The following is a 21954-nucleotide window of genomic DNA, read 5'->3' on the forward strand; positions in this document are numbered from 1 at the left end:
CTCAGCTGGGAAAAGTGGCAATGCAAACCCACTTGAAGGAGCAGCTGTAGAGGCAAAATTTCCTATCTTAGCTGCTGAGATCCCACTTTCAGGGTTAGGTCAGCAGTCTCCAGCCCAAATGCCCTCTTATGAACTGGTCTCTAAACCAACACAAGAAACTGAGTTTAGAAGTCTTATCCAAACTGTTCTTACCATTCCAATCAGGAAAGGTGCCTGCAGCAAAATGGCTTTTGAACTGCAGTTGAAAGCTGTGTCCTAGTTTAAGCAGGGATGGAGGTTCAGCCTTGCTTGGTGCCTCATGTAGAGCCCTTAGGGGAGAGATCTAATTTCCCAAGGAATCTCTAACATCTTTTTTCAACTGTGCTTCCTCTCCTCATTTTCCCCCACTGGAAACAAGAGCCAGTGTAATCAAGGGTTTTATCCTCAAATTTTACTGTAATTAAAATACAGAGATGCAGAATATTCCCAGAAACACACTGCAAAACAAACCAAGCAAACAAATTCAGTAGGAAACCAACTACAGACAATGAAATGATAAAGAACAAAAGTGTTCTCTGGAGCCCAGCACTGTGCACGGGACCGCGTGGCCGCAGTGATGGTTTTGGGTTGCCAAAGGGCTCCTCAGCTCCTAGAGAAGCAGAGCTGGGCCCTGGCATCTGTCCCAGCAGCTCTGTGGCTCTTTCTAGCCTTCTCCATATTCCCACTCACACTGCTGTTTTTACAAGGAGACACTTTACAATGGAGACACGGAAATGACCCACCCATGGGGACAAGAGCCAACCAGAGAACCCAGAGGAAAAGAAATAGATTAAGATCTTCCACACACAAAACACAAGGGGACAAAGAGGGGTGGACGACATGCATATCTCTCCCAGCTAGGGGAGCTGTGGGGGCAGAGTCATCCTCTGCCCTCCCAGACAGTATGAGTGGATGTTTAAAGAAGGTCTCAGCAAAAGCTTTGGGGAACTCTATCCAGGGGCAAGACAGAAAGCTAAGGTAGGGACAAAAGATTGAAAGATAATGAGATTAAGGAAAGGGAAAAGGGAGAACAGGATGTGACTGTAGGTCTCTTTTCAGATGGGACATGTTCCTTGGGCATGCAGAGCGTCTAGCCATGGTGGAACACAGGGCTGTGTCCAGGGCCACATTCCACCTTCACCACGGAGGAGACCCAGCCCCATCACGGGGAGATCATGACAAAAGCCTGGAGTAGATCTGGGAAGGGTGGGTGGTAAGAAGGGAGCTGATCTGATGCTTTGACCATTCATTGAATACATTGTTCCATCTAAATAGAAATTCCTAGAAATCATTACTATGGAAGAAGGGCACAGGCCAGGCATGGACCACTACCACACATCAAAACCTACATTCATCCACTTCCCTTTCTGTGCTCTTCCCTAGGACAAATTCCATTGTGTTCATCCTCTGATTCAAAGCCTGTCCTAAGAAACAAATTTCTTCCACACTCCCCCTTTTCTTGCTCCCCCAGTTGTCAGCTCCTCCTGTCACCACTCCCTCCCCCTCTTCTGTGTATTAACTCCTGTCAATCCTTCCCTCCACCTCAATGCTGCCCCCTCCTATTTTGTACCAAGCCCCGCCATCTAGTATCCATGGCATTTACACACAACATAGTTCTTGCCCTTTTTACCACAAGGGGTGGTGGGAGAGGGGCTGCACTGGTGGCCCAGGTGGCTGGAATCTCTGTAGTGGGGGAGGAGGAAAGATGGGACATTCAACAGAAGCCAAAAGCTTTCCCCTCCAATCCAGATCCCACTGTACTGCAATCAAAGCTGTCAGGAGGCATATTTGCTCTCAGACTGAGAAGATCAACCCTGTCTTCCTTCTGTTCTGGCACTGAGAGTGCCCAGAAAAGCAGGCTAAGTTACCATGATGAACCAAGCAGGCCTAGCACCCTAACAGAGACAGACTTCCCAGAAGCCTTTGAATCCTGTTAATCCTGAGAGTTACATATTCCTGAATGCCTGTTAAGCAGTGCAGGGCCTTGGTTTTGGAGTAGATTTAATCTTCCGCCTACTCCTGCCTGCTAATTTGATCTCTTTTGCTATTGATGGTCTATGAGTTCTGTTAGCTATAAGAACAGTGATTTAAGCTGTCAGTTCCTCTCTCAAGCTCATCTCCCCTTCTCTGGGCCATCCTGCAAAGAAACGGAAGTTCCAGACAAATGGTAAGCTTTACTCCATTTACTGCAAGGCTGCACAGAGGAGAAGAAATAAAAAGATGGGAAACCCTCAGGACCCCTGTGCCCTTCCTTCATGCACCTTTATCCCATTTGCCATGCCTGCTCTGCACACACAGTGCCTGCAGACAACAGCTTGGGAAGGAAGTACTGCCTCCACCAGCAAGAGCCTGTGTGAGACACTGGCATGCCAAAAGCATGATGAACTTCCCATCACCTGCCCAGAATGGCTGGTGAAGCTCTTTAGATACTATCTCCTCCCGCCGAAGACCTGGGAGAGGCATTTAGGAAGATGACTGTCTTCTGCCCCCATTGGTCAGAAACTATCCTTCCAAGAGAGTGACAGCACAGCCAGTTGCACACAAGCAGCTTTTAGCTTTGGGGCTAAAGCTCACTTCAGGAGCACTTTGTGATCTGGAATAAGAGATGAGACGTGCTCAGGGAGAGCAGTGAGCAGAAATCCATGCAGTGCAAACTGTCCTGCTTTGCAGGGCTTTTGAGACAAAGGGAGAACAGACAAGACTTCTTCTGGCCTTGCCAACTGCCACGAGCATCCCAACAAAGTACAGGCATACATCAAGGACTGATCTTCCTGTGAAGCCTCTGCCTTCAGAGACAAAACCGACATGTCTGGGTCAACCTGGCCTTCACCAGAACAAAAGAGACAAAGTGAGGAAATGCACACACATACCAAATGCTGTTTCCCCTTCAGAAACAAAGATGTAGGTTAAACCTCCCTCATGCTATCAAGAGTAATACACTGTGGAGATCAGCAGCTTCTTGCTGCAAACAGCAGGGACTACTTAGCGAAGGGTATGGAGAAAGACTAACACCAGCATGACTAGCACAGGGACACAGTGACATATGTCCTAAAATGTGGATTTAATAAAGGTCAGAATGAAAACTGCGTCATGAGCCCAAGAATATTCAGCAAAATTGTGGCAGGGGCGGGTATGTGTGTTGTACTAAAATATTCCCTGATATCTAAGTCCTAAGCACAAGAGAGCAGCCAGGAAGTGTGACAACCTCCAAGGGGAAATAAAGATCAGTAAAGTTGGCTTCAGTGTCCAAAAGATAGGGAAGAAAGAAAACAAACAGCACAGATGGGGGAAAGGGGATTTTTCACATTCCTTTGGTTTCAATAAACTACACTCTTGGGCAACAGAGGGCAAAACATCCTCTAAAACATGATTTTTATTTTGACCGAGACCCTATATAAAAACTATATCCTGGAAGTGCCGAAGATGACTATGTAAACTCCTCCGCAGCAGTGGCACAGTTTTGTTTACCTGGCTAAAGACATGCTTGTGGACTAATATGTACACACACGCTAATACAGATGCATATTTATAAAATACAGCACAAGCACTGCTTCACTTGCCTACGCTTCCAACACCAATGGACCTCAGCAATTCACCTGCCAAAGCCAGGAGCAGCAGAGTTAATGGTGGAGGCTGTGCCTTTCTTCATCCCAAGCATTATAGGGGTCCTTGGAGGGAGTGAGTGCATGTTTGTGTTTGTGTTTGTGTGTGTGCGTGTGTGTGTGTGTCTGCGCGTGTGTAATGCCACATGTGGCCCCTTCAATGTCATGGGCCAGGCTGGGGATGGCTCTGACTCCCAGATGGATGCAGGTGTCTGGGTTTCTACGGCACTACGAGTACGAGTGGGCTATTTAGTGCAACACAGTCATTTAGAGGAGCTGGGCTGGGGCCCCAGGAGCAGCGTGCAGAGGAGGAGTTGCTGGTGCCCCATGCAGGCTGGCTGCTGTTGGAGCACACTCAGCCCCTTGGGAACTGTTCTCCAACACAGTGCAGCCCACTCACACCCAGGCCACCGCTCCTGGGGTGCTGAGTCGTGAGATATGCTCTTGGACCCCCCTCCTTCCCTGCAGCAGAATTTGGGTGGCATTTGGGAACACGCTTGCTCCCAGTTGCTTGCTATTGATGTCTGCGGAGTTTGAGTGTGGCCAAGAGACAAAATGCCTCTGTTGCAGACAGGGATATTGCAAGGACTTCAAGGATCAAAAAAAAGGGTCTCTCTGTAGAGCATCACTGCCTGTGCTGCAATATCACAGAGGCCTGGCAAGTGCCACTCTCAGCTTCTTCCCCAAATGGGAACTTACAGTAGCTCTCATCCTCCTCCCTTTCATCAAGAAAATCTGTGCAGAAGTTGATGGCCTGGGACATACCATGCTCCAGTGTGGCATCATCCCTGGAGCTGCTCTGCTGAGCTTGAGGGTTCCTTCTCTGAAGGGTGCAATTCAGCCAAGGAGCAAGTGATTGGAAGGAGCTTGTGGGATGGGCCCTGCAAAGAAAAGGTAAGAGGCGCAGGGCAGGAGGGAGGCTTCCCTCTTTTTACAGTATCTCTCCCTTGTGTCAATGGGGCTTTTTTCTTCTACAGTTCTCCACCGGGCACACCTCCCAAACACACCTCCCAGAGCAAAGGGAAGGGGTGTTTCAGAGGCAGTCTTCCCAGCTGAAGTTGAATTTTACTATACAACCCACACTTCAAGCCAGACATAGTTTCTCCCCCTCCCCTGTTACTCCCCCCACCTCCAGGAAGATGGAGCCTGACATCCTCTCCCACCCCTCCATGCTTACAAGAGCAAGAAGGGAGGAAGGAAACTACAAGACAGAGACAACTGTGCCTTTAAAGCCCTCAGAGTAAAGGTTCCCAGTAGGTGATGGGAGTGAAAGGCATTGACAGTGGCTCTGTGAGCTCTGAGCTAGGCAGGCGGTGCTGAGCAGGCTGCAGCCGGAGTCTGCTCGGGTGCTTGACCCTCCCTGAAGCAGCTGGTTCCAATTCAAAGAGGTGCTGTGTAGGGGAAGAGTATGGGCAGGTTGACCTTTTGGAAGGGAGTTGTGACAGGGATTAGTCAGCCTTGTCCTTCTTCTTTGCAGTGAAAGGGACTTTGCTGGCAACTGCACTGCCCACAGCTCCGACGCCGCCGGTCACTGCCGAGACACTGCCCTTCACCAGTCCGACGCCAGCAGCGGGGACGCTGGTCACAGCTGTTTTGGTGAGCTCCAGACTCTTGCTGCCCACCCAGGCAACTCCTCCCAGTGTGGCCCCCACAGCTCCCCGGGTGATACTGAACAGGCCGCCTGTCACTCTCCAGATCACTCCTGCCTGCTGCTGCGGGTGGTCCTTGCTGGCATCTGTGGGGAGAGAGAGAGAAAGGGAAAGTCAGAGGTATTCACATCGGGCACCTCCTCCAGCCCACAAGGGTTGTCAACCATGGCACTTGCTCCTGTATGCACAGTGCCTTGCTTTGCAGCCTCAGACCTCTTGGTACCTGAAGGAGGAACCAAGGCGATCCCAGGCCTTTACCATGGCAGGAAAGGATGTTGGGATGGTAGGAGTGGGAGCAGAATTGTCCATGTGATAGAGAAGGCAAGAAGGCAGGTCAGTTACAACCCCAAAGTTGTAAGCCTTGGTGCTGCTTGTAAAGCAAATCCTACTTTACAAGAGATGTAATTCCCCTCCCTTGCATGCTGGCTAATGCCAGTAAATCACAAAGACTAATGCTAGCAAGGAGGCACGAACTGCAGACAGCAACAGCTGATGTTTGTGTGGCCTGCAGGTTCTCAGAAGCATCTGTTGGGAGGCAGGTCTGCACTCATGTCAGATGTGGGACTGAGGCACAGCACAGAGCTAACTGTGAGAACTGTAATTGAGCGAGCACAGATAGCAAACTGCAGTAAAAATACAGTGACACAAACGTCACCTCAGGTTGTACAAGCCCTCCGAAGATCTCAGCTATGTATTTAATAGTGTTAAGACAGTGCTTAAGTTACTACACTGTGTCACTGCTGGTTTACCTGTGCCAGCTGGATCAAGGCCAGTATGATACACCCACCCAAGCTGCCATCACACCTGCCCACAACACTGCAGACATAATGTTCACAGCTCACCACTTTTTGGGAAAGGGTTGACTCCGAACTGGTACTCACGAGATTCAAAACTGACAGCTCTCCTGCTGGTCCCCACACAATCCTCTCCCTTTGCATCAGCTATTAATGCAGTGTGCAGGCAGCAACGGAGGAGCTGCTCTTTTTGTGGGGCGAGATATTTTGGATACTCTGACTTCTGATTCACTGCTAGTTCTGCACACAAGATGAGTTACTAATAATTGCAAAAATACAATAAAGCAATCCCAGCAGGAAAAAAGCAGACACCAGCTGGGAATACAGGATCCTTGGAGCACCAAAAGCCCTTCTAACCCATTACTTACTCAGAAGAGTGGTTGCCCAGAGCTGATGCAGCAGGAGGGGTTTAGCCCTCTGCTAAATGCAGACCCCATTTCTTTAAAAGTGGGGAAATGACAGGGATGGAAAGGACTTTCTGCAAGTCTGTGTAAAAACATGATGCAGCCATGCCTCTGCAGAGAGCCCAGGAGAGGGGCTGTGTCAGCACCAACTGCTGTCTCAGAGCAGAGCGCTGCAGAGGCTCTGCCAGCATGCCAAGGAAGGAGCCAGCCTGCACTCCACAGCCCTGTGCACACCCTGGGCCTGGCATCCGTCCTTGGGGCCAAAGAGGGAGAAAGCCCAACTGCGGCACCTGAATTCTGTCGCCTGCCCAGGTTGGACTGTGTGAAGGGATGCCCCGCTAACCTAAGCAGGTGGGCAAGCTTAATACAGCTAATGAAAGGTAGCCAAAAGCTGCTGTCTGAACGCACCTTTGTTTTGAGATCTGAGCCCTTCTACTGCACTCTCCCACACTCTTAGCTCTCCCCTACACCTTTCTCTAAAGCTCCCCTGTCCCCGAGAAGAAAACTCCCCTGTTTATCCAGCCTGGCAGCAGCTTCTTTCCTTGATTCTTAATAATATTCCAGGAAGCAAAAACCTCTACCTGAAAAGACCCCTTTATGTCTCCACCCACTTTCATTTCCACACAGATTAGAGCCAGCACTGATATAGGCAATGGATTTCTTTTGCCAGCAAGCAAAGACCTTGGGAGTTCCAGGAGGCTGGCCCAGCGTCTCATCAAGCTGCAGGGCCTTCACACACTACACACCGTGGTTGATGGAGATGTCAGACCTAGTCAGTGTAAACAAACATCTTCCTCTTTGTGTTACTAACTTGTCTCACACAGTGTCTTCACCACATCTGCTATTTAGTGTACTTCTGCCAAGCTATCCTGTGAATCCTTTGGAGCAGAGACTATCTTCCTGTTGTCCGCATGTCACGCAACACAGTAGGGTCTCTAAGTGCGGCTGGAAAACAGCACTTCTTCTTTCCTTTTTTTTTTTAAACAAACCAGGCAGAAGTCTGACAGAAAACATTCAGCAGCAGCAGGGCATGGATTTTTATCCCTGGAAGCACCAGCTGCCTGGGGTGCTGGATGCACACAGCTGAAGTGGCAACCTGACCTTGCCAAATGGATCAGAGCCATGGCCTGTGCTACAAGCACTGGGACAGATGGGAGGCCAGCTACTCACTCCAGGTATTTGTGAGAAAGGGGGATTTTCCAGGAAACAAATTCAAATTGCTAACTTTCAGGCACTTAACATGGAAGTTTAAGTAAGGTGAGGAGATTCCTCTGACTTGATTTCTAGCCAGGGAAGAGAAGGGGGCTTCTTCAGAGGAGGCAACATACTGTAGCCTAACCTGGGCTAAGCATGAGCCTGAATCAGGTGATGTGATGATTCTTTCCTAGGTACTTTTGTCCTGATTCTTCTAAAATTCTGCAGTTCGGACTCTTCTCAGATCTATACATTTTGTCTTGAGCTTCTTCCAGTCTATATAGAGCTCTCCCTTGGGCATGCCTCAGGATAGTGGCTGTGAGGAGTATGGTGTTCACCAGCTCTGATGACTTGGAATAAGCCTTAAAGTACTCATCTATCTGATAACCTGGACAGCAAAATGGAGTTTGAGAGGGGTCAGTACAGTTTCTAGTGTATAGTTCTACCCTGTATACAACATATTGCTCACCTATTCCTCAACAGTTTCTGAGTGGGTTTTTTTTCTCCTCTCCCTCAATGTTACTGAGACCCATCGGCTCCATTTCCAGTTCAGTTGCCAGCCCCCAACTGCTGCACAGGGCTTATCCAGCACAGCCGTTTCTATGTTTTGTCTTCAGACAGAGGGCAGGAAGAACTGAGGAATCCAGAAATCCATGCAACTGTAAAGCAGGACTAAGTGAAAACCACAGTGGTCCTCCAAACAAACACCATCCTCCAAGGATGGCAGGTCTTGTGTTGCTGCCCCCTGTTCAAGGAAGCAGGATACTCTGTGTCTCAGAAGGCTGCAACGCAGCAGCTCTGGGCATTAAACACCTACTGGTATGCTCAGCTGCAGAACCAAGACCTATATCAAAGCAGCTATAATCTTCCTGACTCTCCCCACATAAAACTGCATTTGAGGCTACCTGGAACCCATGTGTAGAAGGAATTATGCCTCTGGAGCTGCCCACCTATCTGAACAAAACTAGTGTGAAAAATCTCTTGAATGGTACATAAATGCCTGCAGGTGGACAGCCCAGGGACCAGAGAGAAGATGGCAACTGCAGCTGAGATTGAGGGGGGATGTTACCCTGCCAGCAAAGAGCTAAAACATATTGGAGAAAGCATCAGGAAATACTGATGAAGACAGACAAGGACAAAGGCTCCTTCTGATTAAGCTAGGCAGAGACAATGAAGCTGACGTACACCGGAGCACCAATGTTTGCACACTGCCTGCACCTGGTCCATAGCCACACTCATGGTCCTTAAAACTCCACAGAGAGGAGGAAGGAGGGATGAAGGATCTGGCCCTTAGAGGTTGGGAGGCTCTTCTACAAGCATTCTAACAGCTTCAACACAGAACGGAAGTGTACCATAAAATCAAACACGCATAAAAACCCCACAAACAAACAAACATACATACAAACCCCCAAACCAAAACCCAAACATGCTCACGTTTGAATAGATTTAACAATGAAAGAGAAATTCCTGGTGACCCCCACCACAAGGGGCCACATCCTAACCTGGCAGCAACTGAAATGTAGGTCATAATTGTTCTATATTCCAGATGATGCGTTGAAAGCTTTCTAGCCATCCCTGGTTAGTTTGTCTTCAGGATTGCAATAAACCTCACAGTAAGCTGTCATGTAAGATAAGCATCAGATTTACAGTGCAAATTAGTCTCTCAGACAATGGAGTGAGCTAAGCATTTTGTTGGCACAGAGGAGCCCAGATTAAGAGTGAGACAGACAGCAGAGATGAAATACACCAAATAATCAGAGAGACAGACACACAGCCTGAGCAGGGGAACAATTCTGTTCCTTGGAGCTGGCAGCAGCCCATGCTGCTCATGAAAGCTCTTCACAATCTGCGGAGCCCTTTTTTCTTTCCATCAATGACCTGGTGTTTTCAAGGGTCCCTTCAGCTTCACTTCACTCTATGTCATCTTAGAATAGAAGAAGTAGGAGAAAAGAATTGAATAAAAAGCTCTCCTGTATGAAAGCCAGCTCTCTGGGTCGGGTTCAGCACCCCGCACAACAGGCTCTCCTCCTTGGGCACCGCCCTCTGCACTCCCCACTGGCTTCTCTCCAGAGCAGGGGTCCTGCCCACTGGGGCTCCAGACAAACCAAGGTCTTCTCATCTGATCCTGACAGCATCTATGACTCGGGGCAGAAGCGAGATCAGTAATAACAGACAGAACTTTCAAAGCTTCCGTGCCACTCCTCAGGACTTGGCACTGCATTCATTTGGCGAGACAAAATGAGAGCCTGTGCTGGTGCCCAATAGAAATGGCACAGGCATTACTCTTCCTCTCAGCCCCTGCCAGCAGGTGATACAACAGGCAGGGTGAACTCTTTACTTTAAGAAGGACTTGTACAAGTTGCTCCTTCCTACTAATTTATAAAAACAGCCTCAAGCCAGGGAAGCAGAGTCAGGGAGCAGCACTGCTTTTGCATCTTTCCGTTCCTGCTGGGCCTCAGGCAAAGGAGCTGGGCTGGCTCAGAGACCAAAATGTAAACAGTCAATGTCATCAGTCTGTCCCTCAGCAGACATGAGAGGAAGGGGTGAGGTCACTAGTTCAAGCCTCAATTACCCCTCTGGCAGCTACTAAATGCAGGTTTCCCCATCTAGAAAAATGTTTGGTCTGGAGGAACAAGCAAGGGGTGGAGGGTCAGCTGCTCACAGCTTAGTCCCAGCTTTGCCCAGTTCATTTTTAAGCAACACTGAGCAAATCGTTCTGACCTTTATTGCCTCTGCACCACTGTGATTGAGTGTGTGATTTTCTAAAAGCCTTGGTTGTTGAGTAACAAACAAGCATGTATGGGAGAGAAGTTTCCTGTCCTGATGTTTCTTGGAGAAAAAAACTAAAAGTTTGATTCAAGTGCACTCTTAATGCTCTGAGAACCCCAGGTAGATTACTGTTATTTTTAACCTTGTGACTCTTCCAAGCCTACCTCAATTTGAAATGCATGGGGCTGGCACTGATGCTTCTCTTCCCTTTCTATAAAGCAAAGCTGAAGTTAATGATCCCTATTTCCTTGTATTGCTGTACTGTCATGAAGGTTAATTAGGTACAGTTGGTGCAGTGCTTTAAATGAGGAAATTGTATTTGTATTGTCATGACTGGCATTCATAGATTCCTGTTGACATTCTCAGTAGAGAAACTAATGACAACTTCCAATTTATCTCTGGAGAGGTTTCCAGTTTCCAGACAAGTAACAAAGGTGAGAGAAAAACTTGCCCCATCCCCACACATGCCAGCCTGCTATTGTGGAGCTACACAAGTTTATCCTGCAGCTGAAACTTTCTTTTTAGGTGATACGCTCCTCTTCTAGCACAAGCAGCTGAAGCAGGCAGAGACCACTGGTGACAGCTGGGCACAAATAAAATCTCACTGTACACCACCTAGCAGGACCCTTCTCCAGAGAATGACCAACACTGCCTTCTTCCAAGCCTCCTGTCTGCTGCTGGAGAAGGCTTGTAGGGCACATCTGTAGCAGGCATTTATGTCTGAGATGAAGGAACTGCTGTCATTTTAGGATAAAAGATCTAGATCCTAGATCCTGCAGTGTCACAGGCCAAGTGTTAAAGGGAGCACTACAAAGTGTTTGTTCTTCAAACACTTGTGCTTCACTCCTTCAATTAGTCCCCATGCTGCAGCTTGTTGGAAATGGCTTCAGAGACTCAGCAGCTGGGCTCTCCCCAGCCCTGCTCTGCCTAGGCGCTGAATGCTGCAAACCACAATGGCTGCCACCAGCAAAAAGCCTAGAAATGCCACATTGAGTTTAGCCCTGGAGTTTTAAACTTTAACTCTGCAATCAGCAAGACATACTCGCCTCTCCCTGCAACAGGATTGTTCAGGAACTGCTGCATGCAGCAAAATGAGGGCAGCTGTCTCCATATCCCAGCTCACCCCAGGGCTCTTCACTGGCACAATGAGCTTTAATTTTTCTTGCATATGGCCCAGGAGCAGTATTAACTGCTGAAGCATCTACCTTGAAGCACTGAGAGACAGGGTTTAGGAGGGTAAATGAACAGTGATATGGAGTGGCTTGTTTTTCTCAGCTAAGCCTTGGGGGAGAAGCAGCCAATGCTCTGACTCTGGAAGTGTGAGGCTTAGTTATTTGGGAGCTTCCTGACTCTCTTTGTTGGGAAGCTTTGTGTCACCAAAACAGAAATTGTTTGTAAAGACACGGGAGTATTGTTCAAACTTCCACTGAAAAGAGAATTCAGGGAGATTGGCCTCAGAGCAGCTAATAACCCAGTGGTCAAGGCATTTGACCAGCCTTGAGTCAGCCCAAGGACACTGCCCAGCCTCACACACACGCACTAAGTGGCCCAAGCAGCAGTGAATGCTATTTTCACTCTTTTTGTTGAACTGTTTCACTTTGCAAGAAGAGATACTAATTGGAGGAGGAACACAAACTTGTTCTCTCCCTTCCTAAGTGCTTTCAATACCAGAGCCAAGATCTGCCCTGAGATGGGTTTCTTATTTTTGAAAAATAGTAGAAGTTCCTTTGTTTTGCCATCCTGCAGGAGGTCACTGTTTTCATGATCCAGAAATATTTCTTTTATACAGCTGTAACAGCTTGTCAGGAACATCCAGAGTCTCCTTCAACCTGGATATCCTGGGACCCTTTTGATTCTTACAAGACTTCAGCTACTCTGGTGGCACAGACATGGTCTCTAATGATGCTGAAGAGCAGAATGGTGCACAGCTCAGAGGTAATGCTCCATCGGCAATGCAAGTGAGTTGCAGGACAGGCAGCACTGTCTACTAGAAAGGACGTGGATGAGGTAGGAGCCTGAAGACCCAGCTCTGTTCTCAGCATTATTGCTGACAGCTATGTCTCCTCTGCTTCCTCTCCATGTTCCTGGCCTGTTTCAGCCATGGGTGGTGTGACTGCCACACAGTCACTGGGTATCCTGCATGACCTGCAGTGGAGTGGAGTGGGCTGGCAGGTAGGAGCTAGTCCCAGCTACGCCGAGCCCAGCAAGCAGGGAAAGGCAGAAGTCCACCTTTTGCAGAGGGAAAACTAACGAGTGCTAACTGGTTGGCCTTATGGTACTTCTTGGAGACAATCTCCCAGCTCCTACTGGCATACTTAAGCTCTCATCTTGTAGAGAAAGAAGTGCATGCTGGGACAAAGTCCTCTAAAGCGTGTTATCTTCTGATATAGATCACAAGTGCTTAAGGATGAGAACTTGCCCTTTTTATAGGCCTGTAGAACAGCTGGTTTAAGAAGATTCTTGTCTCATCTGAAGCAAATATCATCTCTCACCAAGTATAGGTAGTAAGAAAGATGAGCCCATGGGAGAGACCTAGAGCAAAACTACAAGTGGTATTGGCCCTTCAGAAAGAAATCTGGACATATCCCTTCTATCTCCATTTTGACATCTCTCTTTCTCAGTGTGGAATAGATACAGAAGATAAGGCTTTTGCTACTGGACAGACAGGCCACTAAAAAACCTACAGGATGACAGAGTGGAGAGCTGATCTCAAAAGGCAAGAGATTTCAGCTTGCCTCAGAGGACTGTGCATGGCAACTGCTTCCTCTCTACCCTGGCCAACTTCTGGGTCCTGTGCTAGAAAACACAATGGTACATTATGGCACCAAGTATGAACACCAAGGGAGAACTATCAGCTGGCTATCCCTTCCCTCACACTTGTATTAAAAGCATAGAAAGTGGCCATCAGACTTAGTTTGTTTGAACTTTATGCTCCTGCCTGCCTTTAATTTCCACTCTCTGCTCCACCTACAAGCTCTTGAATCAGTCAAGAGGCTTGCCTAAAAGCTGGAAGGAAAGAGCATATAAAGCCACACCAATGGCTCCTTTTCCTCTTGGAGTCTCATTACCGTGACACTGAGATTTTGGATCACAAGGAGAGGAATCACCTCTTGCTGTGAATATGGGCTCTTGATCTCATTTGGGGATCTGTGGGTGGGACAGGAATAATCCCGCAGACTCAACGATTTTCAGTGGCCTCAAGCTTGAATGCTATGAGGAGGAGAGCTTTCCAACAGAAAACTTTATTCCTTACAAATAAATCCTTCCTAGTGCTTGTGCCCAGGCTGAAGAGATCATCTTTTTAAGCCTGCTCTTTGACTCATTTTAGCTCAGCTCTTGTCAGGGCACATCACCTCCTCTGTCAATTCTGTAACAGTGGTTGTACATTCTTCACTGAGCTGCTTTCAGCTGCTTGTGATAGTATCTGGCACAAAAAGACCCCAAATGAATCAGAGGATCTTGTTAAACAGTCTTGTTAATTCAGCTCTGATAAAGACATAAGAGGAAAAAAAAAATCAATATTTGTAAAGTGAAAAAGGACAAAATCCATAGAGAAATAAAGGTCATTTTCATGGTTCTATGAGGCCCTTACAAACAATGGAGAGTAAATAACATAATCCAAGCTTACGTAAGAAATTACTTTTCTTCCATGCTCTAGTGCCACCCCACCAGTGGATTTTAAACAAAGGCAGACTCAGTTAAGCCTCCTCTGTCCAGTGAGGCTAGAAGTCCTTCCCACGACAATATTGCTAACTCACAATTTATCAAAAAGGTGCATGAAGTTGGGTCCCAGCAGCAGTTTAGGAAGGAGCATGGGAATGAGATAGTCATGCCTAACTAACAGGAAGGTGCTCGAAGCTGCCAAGATCAGACATTGAAAGTCCCCTCTGCTTGTTCATCAACTGTCATGAATATTTTGTATACTCTGCCATCTTCTTATTAAAGGCTTAATCTCCCTACCTTATGGAAACACGTGATTGTCACTTGAGCATTTTATAGCTGAAATATCAAAGAATTTGTCAAAAAACACTCCTAGTAAAGTTGGGAACATATCCTGCCTTGGTAATAGGGAAGGACCAAGGACCCCGGTTCAGGCATTTTCTCTTCCCACTCCTGGAGCAGCTGAGAAATGGATACTGATGCTTTTCAGCAGGATGGCTGGCACCAGTGTGAAATCCAGAAATTCCCCATTTATTCTGATTCTGTGCTCCCTACTCCGCTTCAAGGCACATGGAGGAACTGAAGAAAAACACGGGCAGCAGCTCAAAAAGCAAAAGCACAAATTTTAACTGACCTAAGGTCAGTGAGTGAAGATTTTTCGACTCAGAGAAATGACCCATTCATTCCAGAGACTATCCAGGGGTCTTTCTGCCCATCCAAAGGATAACAAGGCAGTTAAGCTAAAAGCTGTGTGCTACCAAAGCAGCTGAGCTAGGGATTTACTGGGGAGGTACGAGTATGCTTGCCTGCTCCCGCTGCAGAATGCCAGGAATGGGCAGAATAGGGCTTTGTTATTCTGCTGGTGGTAGGTGTTTGATGGCATAGTCTCAAAAACTTGTTCCTTGTCTCAGCTGTCAAGGGGAGAGCACTGCAGTCGTGAGTGGGCAAGTTTGTTACCTCTGGGAGCAAACAGGCAGAGCATCTCTCCCCCACAGTCAGGCTGAAGAGGGAAGAATGTTCCCTGTTCTGACCCATCCATGTCTCAGACAATTAGATCTATTCTGGTGCAAAAATCACACCCCAGCTCCGCACCCAAACCTCTTGTCACTTCAAAGCAAACCAGCCGGTCCTACCTGTTGTTTTCCCAGTGAGCCCATCACCTGGAAATCTCAGCCCTGAATGCGTAAATTAGAGGTAGGGCTAACACTGCCCAAGGAGACATCAAACCTCTGCGGCCGCACTGCACAGAGCTGCTGCTGAGGAACATAAACCCACAAGTGTGACAGTTGCCTTTGTTTCCTTCTATATTCATGTCCTGTCTCTTTCTGGGGCAGATTTCAATACAGCATAACAGGGATCCCATGCACACTTGGCTTCTGGGGGATTAATGAAGGGCTCTGCCACTGGTGCTGGAGGTAAATTGGACTCCTTTGACACTGTGGCAGGACTGCCATGGAGCCAGGATCTAGTCTGGCTCTCAGAAATGCTAGGATACCTAGGCCTCCCTTTGAGACTAGTGCTTCATATAATTGGAGGAATATCTGGAATAAGAGAGACTACTGCCCACCTCCTCGGCATAGCCACAAATCAGCCCTACACTCTCAGCCTCTCATGGGAGGTCTGTCTAAGTTTGCTTTCCCCCATCGTCAAACAGTGATAAATAGGCTCTGCTTCATCTGAAAAGGAGGAGGCCCTGTTACCTCTTGGCTTTCTCCTGTGCCAGTCTTGGCTCTAGCTTAGGGTATCCCCTGTCACTGCTCGGAGAAGTCCAGTTGACCATAAAGTACCAGAATCACAGTGCATGAAGGTAGGGAGCCTGATTCCTTCCCTGTTCCAGTTCTAGTTCTCCTGAGGAGTTTCTATCCTGCAGTGCATCTCTGTTGCACGAGGAGATGGGATGTCAAACAACCTCCCATCAGTTTCAGTAAGACCTTGCCTAACTCAAAGATGTTCCTTCAGCCTGGTGAACTCAGTTTACAGCAGGGATTTCATGTGATACCAGTATCAGAAATACTGCTAATACTTCTGCTCTCATTTGCTTCAACAACTGCTGAAAATCCCATATGCCTGATGGGATAGTGATGTGCTGGGGAAGACCAAAAGCCTAGAGAACCCAAGACCCCTCTGGGATCACTGCCCTTCTCTGGTATCTACCTGTTGTGAATCAAAGTCAAGAAAAGCCAGACTTGGCTGTGAGAACAAAGAACTCTGTGAAAAAAATTCAGCTGTACACCCACAGCAGCCTTTCCAGGCCTCCAAGTTAAGACATTTACTGTCTGGATCCTGTAATGCAGCCCAGCCTGGCAATGCTGTCATGCTTCTGCTATTAGGAAATGAAGAGCAACATTACCGTCCTCAACCGATTCCCCTTAAATTTTCTTCTGCAGTTCTGTACACACAGAGGAGCAACAGGGCAGAACAACGGGTTCCTTTCAAAATGAGAGTACCTTCCAAGTATCACAGTGCAGAGTTGCAAGATCTGTATGTCAGGTACCTTCCCAGCTTTTACATCAGGTTGCCCAGCTCAGCTTGTGGTCCACATGCATGCACATGCTACCCTCATTCTCAACAGAATAAAACTTCAGAAACTCCAGATCCCAACATGCCACACTTTAGCTTGGCTAGTGCAATCATTGCAGAAACTCATTTGTACCTTTATTTTCCTTTTTTTGTTTCCAATCAGATGCATACAGGGAACGACTGGAGTGACATGAATCTAATCAGAGGCTGATGCCACATCAGAAATCCCATCAAGCTATTTTCTAGTCCCAACAAGCTCTCCCCTGAAACAAAACATCTTGTCATGGCCTGAAGAACCCCTGTGTACATTTTGTCCCCAGCAGGGATTTTTAATGGGCTCAGTAGTCAGAAACTGACTTTTATTTTACAAAGCACAGAAAAAAACCCCTTTCTATTTAAATACCCTCCTGGCTCTTACAGGGGGTTTTTTGGACTTTTTCCCTACCAAGAAACCAACTCTGTATTGAGGGATTCCAGGCAGAGAAATCTTAATTCTCCAACAACACAGAGCCCAAATGGCCTAGGAGCCCCTGCACATAGGATTTCATGCCTGCTGGGCCAAGCAAGTGTTGGCTGGGGGGAGCCAGGCAACCTCTGCAAATCCCCTGCCCTCTTTTCAGGCATACAAATGGAAATCATCCCCTCATCTGTGGCAGACATTGCAAGAGGCACCTGAATGAGGTGCCACGGGCAAGAAGGAGGAAGTGCTGGATGGGCTGGAAGCCCCCAGCTCCAGTGAGCAGCTGGCAGGGGCAGGGTGGGCAGGCCTGCCAGTGCCAGAGAACCAGTCAGCCCTGCCCAGTGCTCCAGAGGAAGAGGGGCACTGTGCATGTGGCAGAAGAGGAGGCAAATCTGGCCTTTCTCTGTGTCAAGCAGGCAACCCAAACAAAGACCCCAGCACAAGAGGAGGAAAATTCAGCTGCTCCTCAATTCATCAAGCAGGAGACATAGACCAAGGCCCCAGCACCAAGTGCGTGGTGAAGCCCTTCCCTATGTACTCTCTGAGGAGAAGGCTGTGAAGGGCAGGACACTGGCCCAAAGAGTGGCCACCTGATGACACCTATGTCTCACAGGAACTCTGGAACACTTGGAGGAGACAGAGAGTTTGCTGTGCCCAAACCAAACATTCCACCACCTTCTGGGTGCTGTCAGCAACAAGGAGGTGTCATTATTCCACTGCTCAGGCTGCAGGGGGGATCTCCACACATTCCCCATGGGGTAAAAGGCAACCAAGAGCAGCCCAAGAGGAATCAGTCACAAGTGGCTGTGTGCTGGAGCCTCTGCGAGTGGAATAGGGAGCAGGGGCCTGTCCTGTACCAGTTCTGAGCATGGGCATTTCCCTCAGACACCTTCGACTTGGAAAATCCAATTGTCGCCACCAACCCTAGCCCAGGCTGCAGAACTTACTACTCCTAAATGCTGAGTCCTGTTTCTGAAAAGGACTAGAAATGGAAATCCACACCTTCCAGACTGCTGTTTAAGAAGTTTTATCAAGCCTCCTGTGGCCGCATTCAAGCATCTTTCCAGCTTGGGGCTATCCTGCATGTAGATAGATGCTTTCTACTAAGCATTAAAGGCCTCTCTTCCCCTAAAGCAACAACCTGGCTGTCTGTACTCAAGCTGGCTGATGGCAGCACCTGGATGCCATCCAAAGGCAGTAGGTTTCTTGCAGCTGAGTATGTTTAGTCCCTCTCCTAGGGCACGCTCTCCATTACACAGCTATTGTTTATGACCTCAATTATCTCCCAGAAACTGGTCCTTGCCTGCAGTTAATAACCAAGGCTAAATGATCAACTGTTAGGGCTCTGCCAAACTGGTTGTTAACTTCTCTGTCAACCAAGTTCAGAGTCTTTTATTGCTATTAGAAACTCAGATTAATGATGCATAACAAAAATGAACTCTCCTGTGAAACTGCTAGGTGAGGTTAGGTGAGGGGGAAAAGAATCACTCCTTTTACCTGGTAGTGGTTAGCGTGCAGGACTTTCACTGCTGCGACCACGGGTTCAAATCCCGGTCTCCTGGCCTGATGGAGGTCGTTAGCCCTGTGTGGCCATCCATCTATGAGAAGGACACTCTAAACAAACCTACGTCCTGAGGACCTCACTGCCATTGTCCAAGCTTGCTTGGCCCCGGCAGATGAACCTTAGGATTAAAGGGTGGGCTCAGTTCAGCGCAGGCTGTGTCTCACCTAAAAAATCCATTGCGCAGGCTGGAAAGGTAAAAAGACCTTTCCCCAAATCTTCGTTCACGAAGATGGGCCATTATTATTATTATTAGCTGAGCAGGGAGCAGACAAGCACTCCTTTAACTCTCTTCTCAGACTCCCTGATGTCTGGGAGATATCAAAGAATATCTTATTTTGCAGAGCACTTCAAACTTTTCTTGGGATCTGGATCATTTGGGCAGATCTAAATGTAAAATGGGCTCACTATCCAGAAACTGCTTTCAGAGATGTACTGGGTTTGCATGACAAGGTTTTGGTAACAGGGAGGCTACAGGGGTGGCTTCTGCGAGAAGCTGCTAGAAGCTTCCCCCATGTCTGACAGGCAATGCCAGCTGGCTCCAAGATGGATCCACCACTGGTCAAGGCCAAACTCATCAGCAATGGTGGTAGTGCCTCTGGGATAACATATTTAAGAAGGGGAAAAAATTACTGCACAGAAGTACTTGTGGCTAGAGAAGAGAGAATATGTAAGAGAAAGAACTCTGCAAGCACTAAGGTCAGTGCAAAAAGAGGAGCAGCAGGTTCTCCAGGCACCAGAGCTGAGATTCCCCTGCGGCCCATGGTGAAGGCCATGGTGATGAGGCAGGCTGTGCCCCTGGAGCCCATGGGGGAGCAGAGATCCTCATGCAGCCCATGAAGGAGCCCACATCAGAGCAGATGTCCGAAAGAAGGCTGTGACCCTGGGCTGGAGCAGGCTCCTGGCAGGACTTGAGGACCTGTGGAGAGAGGAGTACACGCTGGAGCAGGTTTGCTGGTAGGACCTGTGATCCCATGGTGGATCCAGACTGGAGCCTGTTCTTGAATGACTGCAACTCATGGAAAGGGATCCATACTGGAGCAATTCATAAAGAACTGCAGCCCATGGGAAGGACTCAACATTGAAGAGGTTCGTGGAGGTTCCTGTGGGTGGAACCTGATACTGGAGCATAGGTAGGACTCCTTCTCCTCCCCTGAGGAAGAAGCAGCAGCAGAAACTACATGTGACAAACTGACCAGAACCCCCATTCCCATGTCCCTGCGCCACTGGGGGGGAGGAGATAGAGAACTGGGAATAAATTTAAGGCAAGATGGGAAAGAGGGAGAGCTGAGGGGAAGGTGTTTTTAAGAGTTGTTTTACTTCTTATCATCCTAATCTAGTTTTGCTTTGTAATAAATTCAATTAATTTCTTCAAGTTGAGTTTGTTTTGCCTGTGATGGTAATTGGTGAGTGATCTTCCCCTGTCCTTATCTCAACTCGTGAGCTTTCATTATGTTTTCTCTCCCCTGTCCATTTGAGGAGGGGAGTGACAGAGTGGCTTTGGTGGGCACCTGGCATCCAGCTCAAACCACCCCAAGGGATCTCTTCCGAACTGTAATTACTACCCTAATATTTCAGATTTCCAACAGTTAACAAGAGCAGGCTAATACTGTAGGACAGGAAAATGAGACCTCACTTCAGAAAGCAAGGCTATAGAGAACCAGTATGTAGTGCATAGAAATGAATCTAAGGTTTCAAGGGGAGATCTACTCCCAATAACAGACATACTGTCAGTCTTTTCCAGCTTACTCCTCACAGGCTCATCTGTAAAGCAGCCCTTCAGCAACTCATCAGACAACAGTAGTTTCAATCCAGAAAAAGCTAATGCTGAATCTTCTTCATAGCTCTTCATCTTCTGAATGCTAATGGAAGACCATCACCCTCATGCTCACAGGGGCCACTAAGTATCTTATAGGACATAATTTTCTCAAGAGATTCACCAGTACCTACTCCCGAAAGTATGGAAGTCTGACTTTGGGGACTTACCATCATGGTCTTTGGCAGCCAGTTTGTCCCGATCCATTCAGAGACACCCTGAGAGCACCAGAAAAATAAACCCAGGCAGTGCGGCTGTTGCAACCCTGAGGCTTCGGGACAAATGGACAATGACACAGGAAGGGGAAGAATGGCTAAAACAAGCATAAGGATTCATGTCTGGTTATACATAACATTAGGAGTTGGTGCCTACAAATGACTTTGGGTGCGATGAGCTCACTGCCTGAATCTTGGAGTATGACTATGGAATGGGAAAAGGAAAGGTGCTGAAAGGTCTTCTGCAGCCAAACTCTCCTGTTCAGATACCTGCCCCTCCAGATCTCTTCTTGACATCTGCGGAGTCAGCACTGGGACAGCCAACACTCTAGACCCCTGCTCTTCAAAATCTGCCATAAACTGTCCAAAAGACATTTACTCTCCGATCACTCCATGCATCAGCTGGCAAAAAGCAGACAAGGAAGGAAACCACTGGGAACAGAAGAGGGCACTTTTCTCTGTCTGATCAACTGCTAGGTGATAGAAGACCACAAATATGTGTCACCATGTGTGACAGCTGGGCCACAGATGGATGCCTCTGCACCATCAGTAGATGGTGAAGGAAGACATGGTGATAGAGGAAGAAACAGATTTTCTGGTGGTATGAAGAGAATGCAAGGATCATTTTGCACTGACAGAGCAGCTCTCAAAGAGTGGAACGTTTCTTGCAAAAGTTTCATAACACTTTTTCTGTCCCGCCCAATCTATTCCCAGCTACAACCCCCATGTAGTGGGTTGACCCTGGCTGGATGCCAGGTACCCACTAAAGCTGCTCTCTCACTCCCCTCTGCAACTGGACAGAGGAGAGAAAATATAACAAAGGGTTCATGAGTTGAGATAAGGACAGGGAGAGATCACTCACTGAACATTGTCACAGGCAAAACAGACTCAAAGTGGGGATATTAATTACATTTATTACTAACAGAATCAGAGCAGGAGAATAAGAAGTAAAATAAATTTTAAAAACACCTTTCCCTCCCTCCTTCCTTCCCAAGTTCTACCTCTTTACCCCTAGTGGCTCAGGGGGATGGGGAATAGGGGTTACAGTCAGATCATCACAAGTTGTTTCTGCTGCTACTCAGGGAGAGGAGTCCTTCCCCTGCTCCTCGTGGGGTCCCTCCCATGGGAGACAGTCCTTCACAAACTTCTCCAATGTGAATCCATCCCATGGGCAACAGTTCTTCACAAACTGCTGCAATGTGGGTCACTTTTCCACAGGGTGCAGTCCTTCAGGCACAGGATGCTCCAGCGTGGGAGGCCCCCAGAGGGCCACAGGTCCTACCAGGAAAGCC

General features: G+C 47.9%; 1 protein-coding gene across 3 annotated transcripts in view; it reads right to left on the reverse strand.

Moving 5' to 3' along the window:
- Positions 1–408: 408 nt before the first annotated feature.
- Positions 409–21954, reverse strand: part of LOC113978892 (transmembrane protein 263-like) — a 210124-nt gene continuing 188578 nt past the window's right edge. For all 3 annotated transcript variants that reach the window (XM_027706217.1, XM_027706224.1, XM_027706209.1), the window contains one exon: positions 409–5355. In XM_027706217.1, coding sequence (XP_027562018.1) covers positions 5069–5355 — 287 coding nt within the window. In that variant the 3' untranslated portion in view covers positions 409–5068. The remainder of the gene's footprint in view (positions 5356–21954) is intronic.

This window comes from Neopelma chrysocephalum, unplaced genomic scaffold (assembly GCF_003984885.1).
Source record: "Neopelma chrysocephalum unplaced genomic scaffold, ASM398488v2 Primary Assembly neopelma1_24, whole genome shotgun sequence".
Taxonomy (NCBI): Eukaryota; Metazoa; Chordata; class Aves; order Passeriformes; family Pipridae; genus Neopelma; species Neopelma chrysocephalum.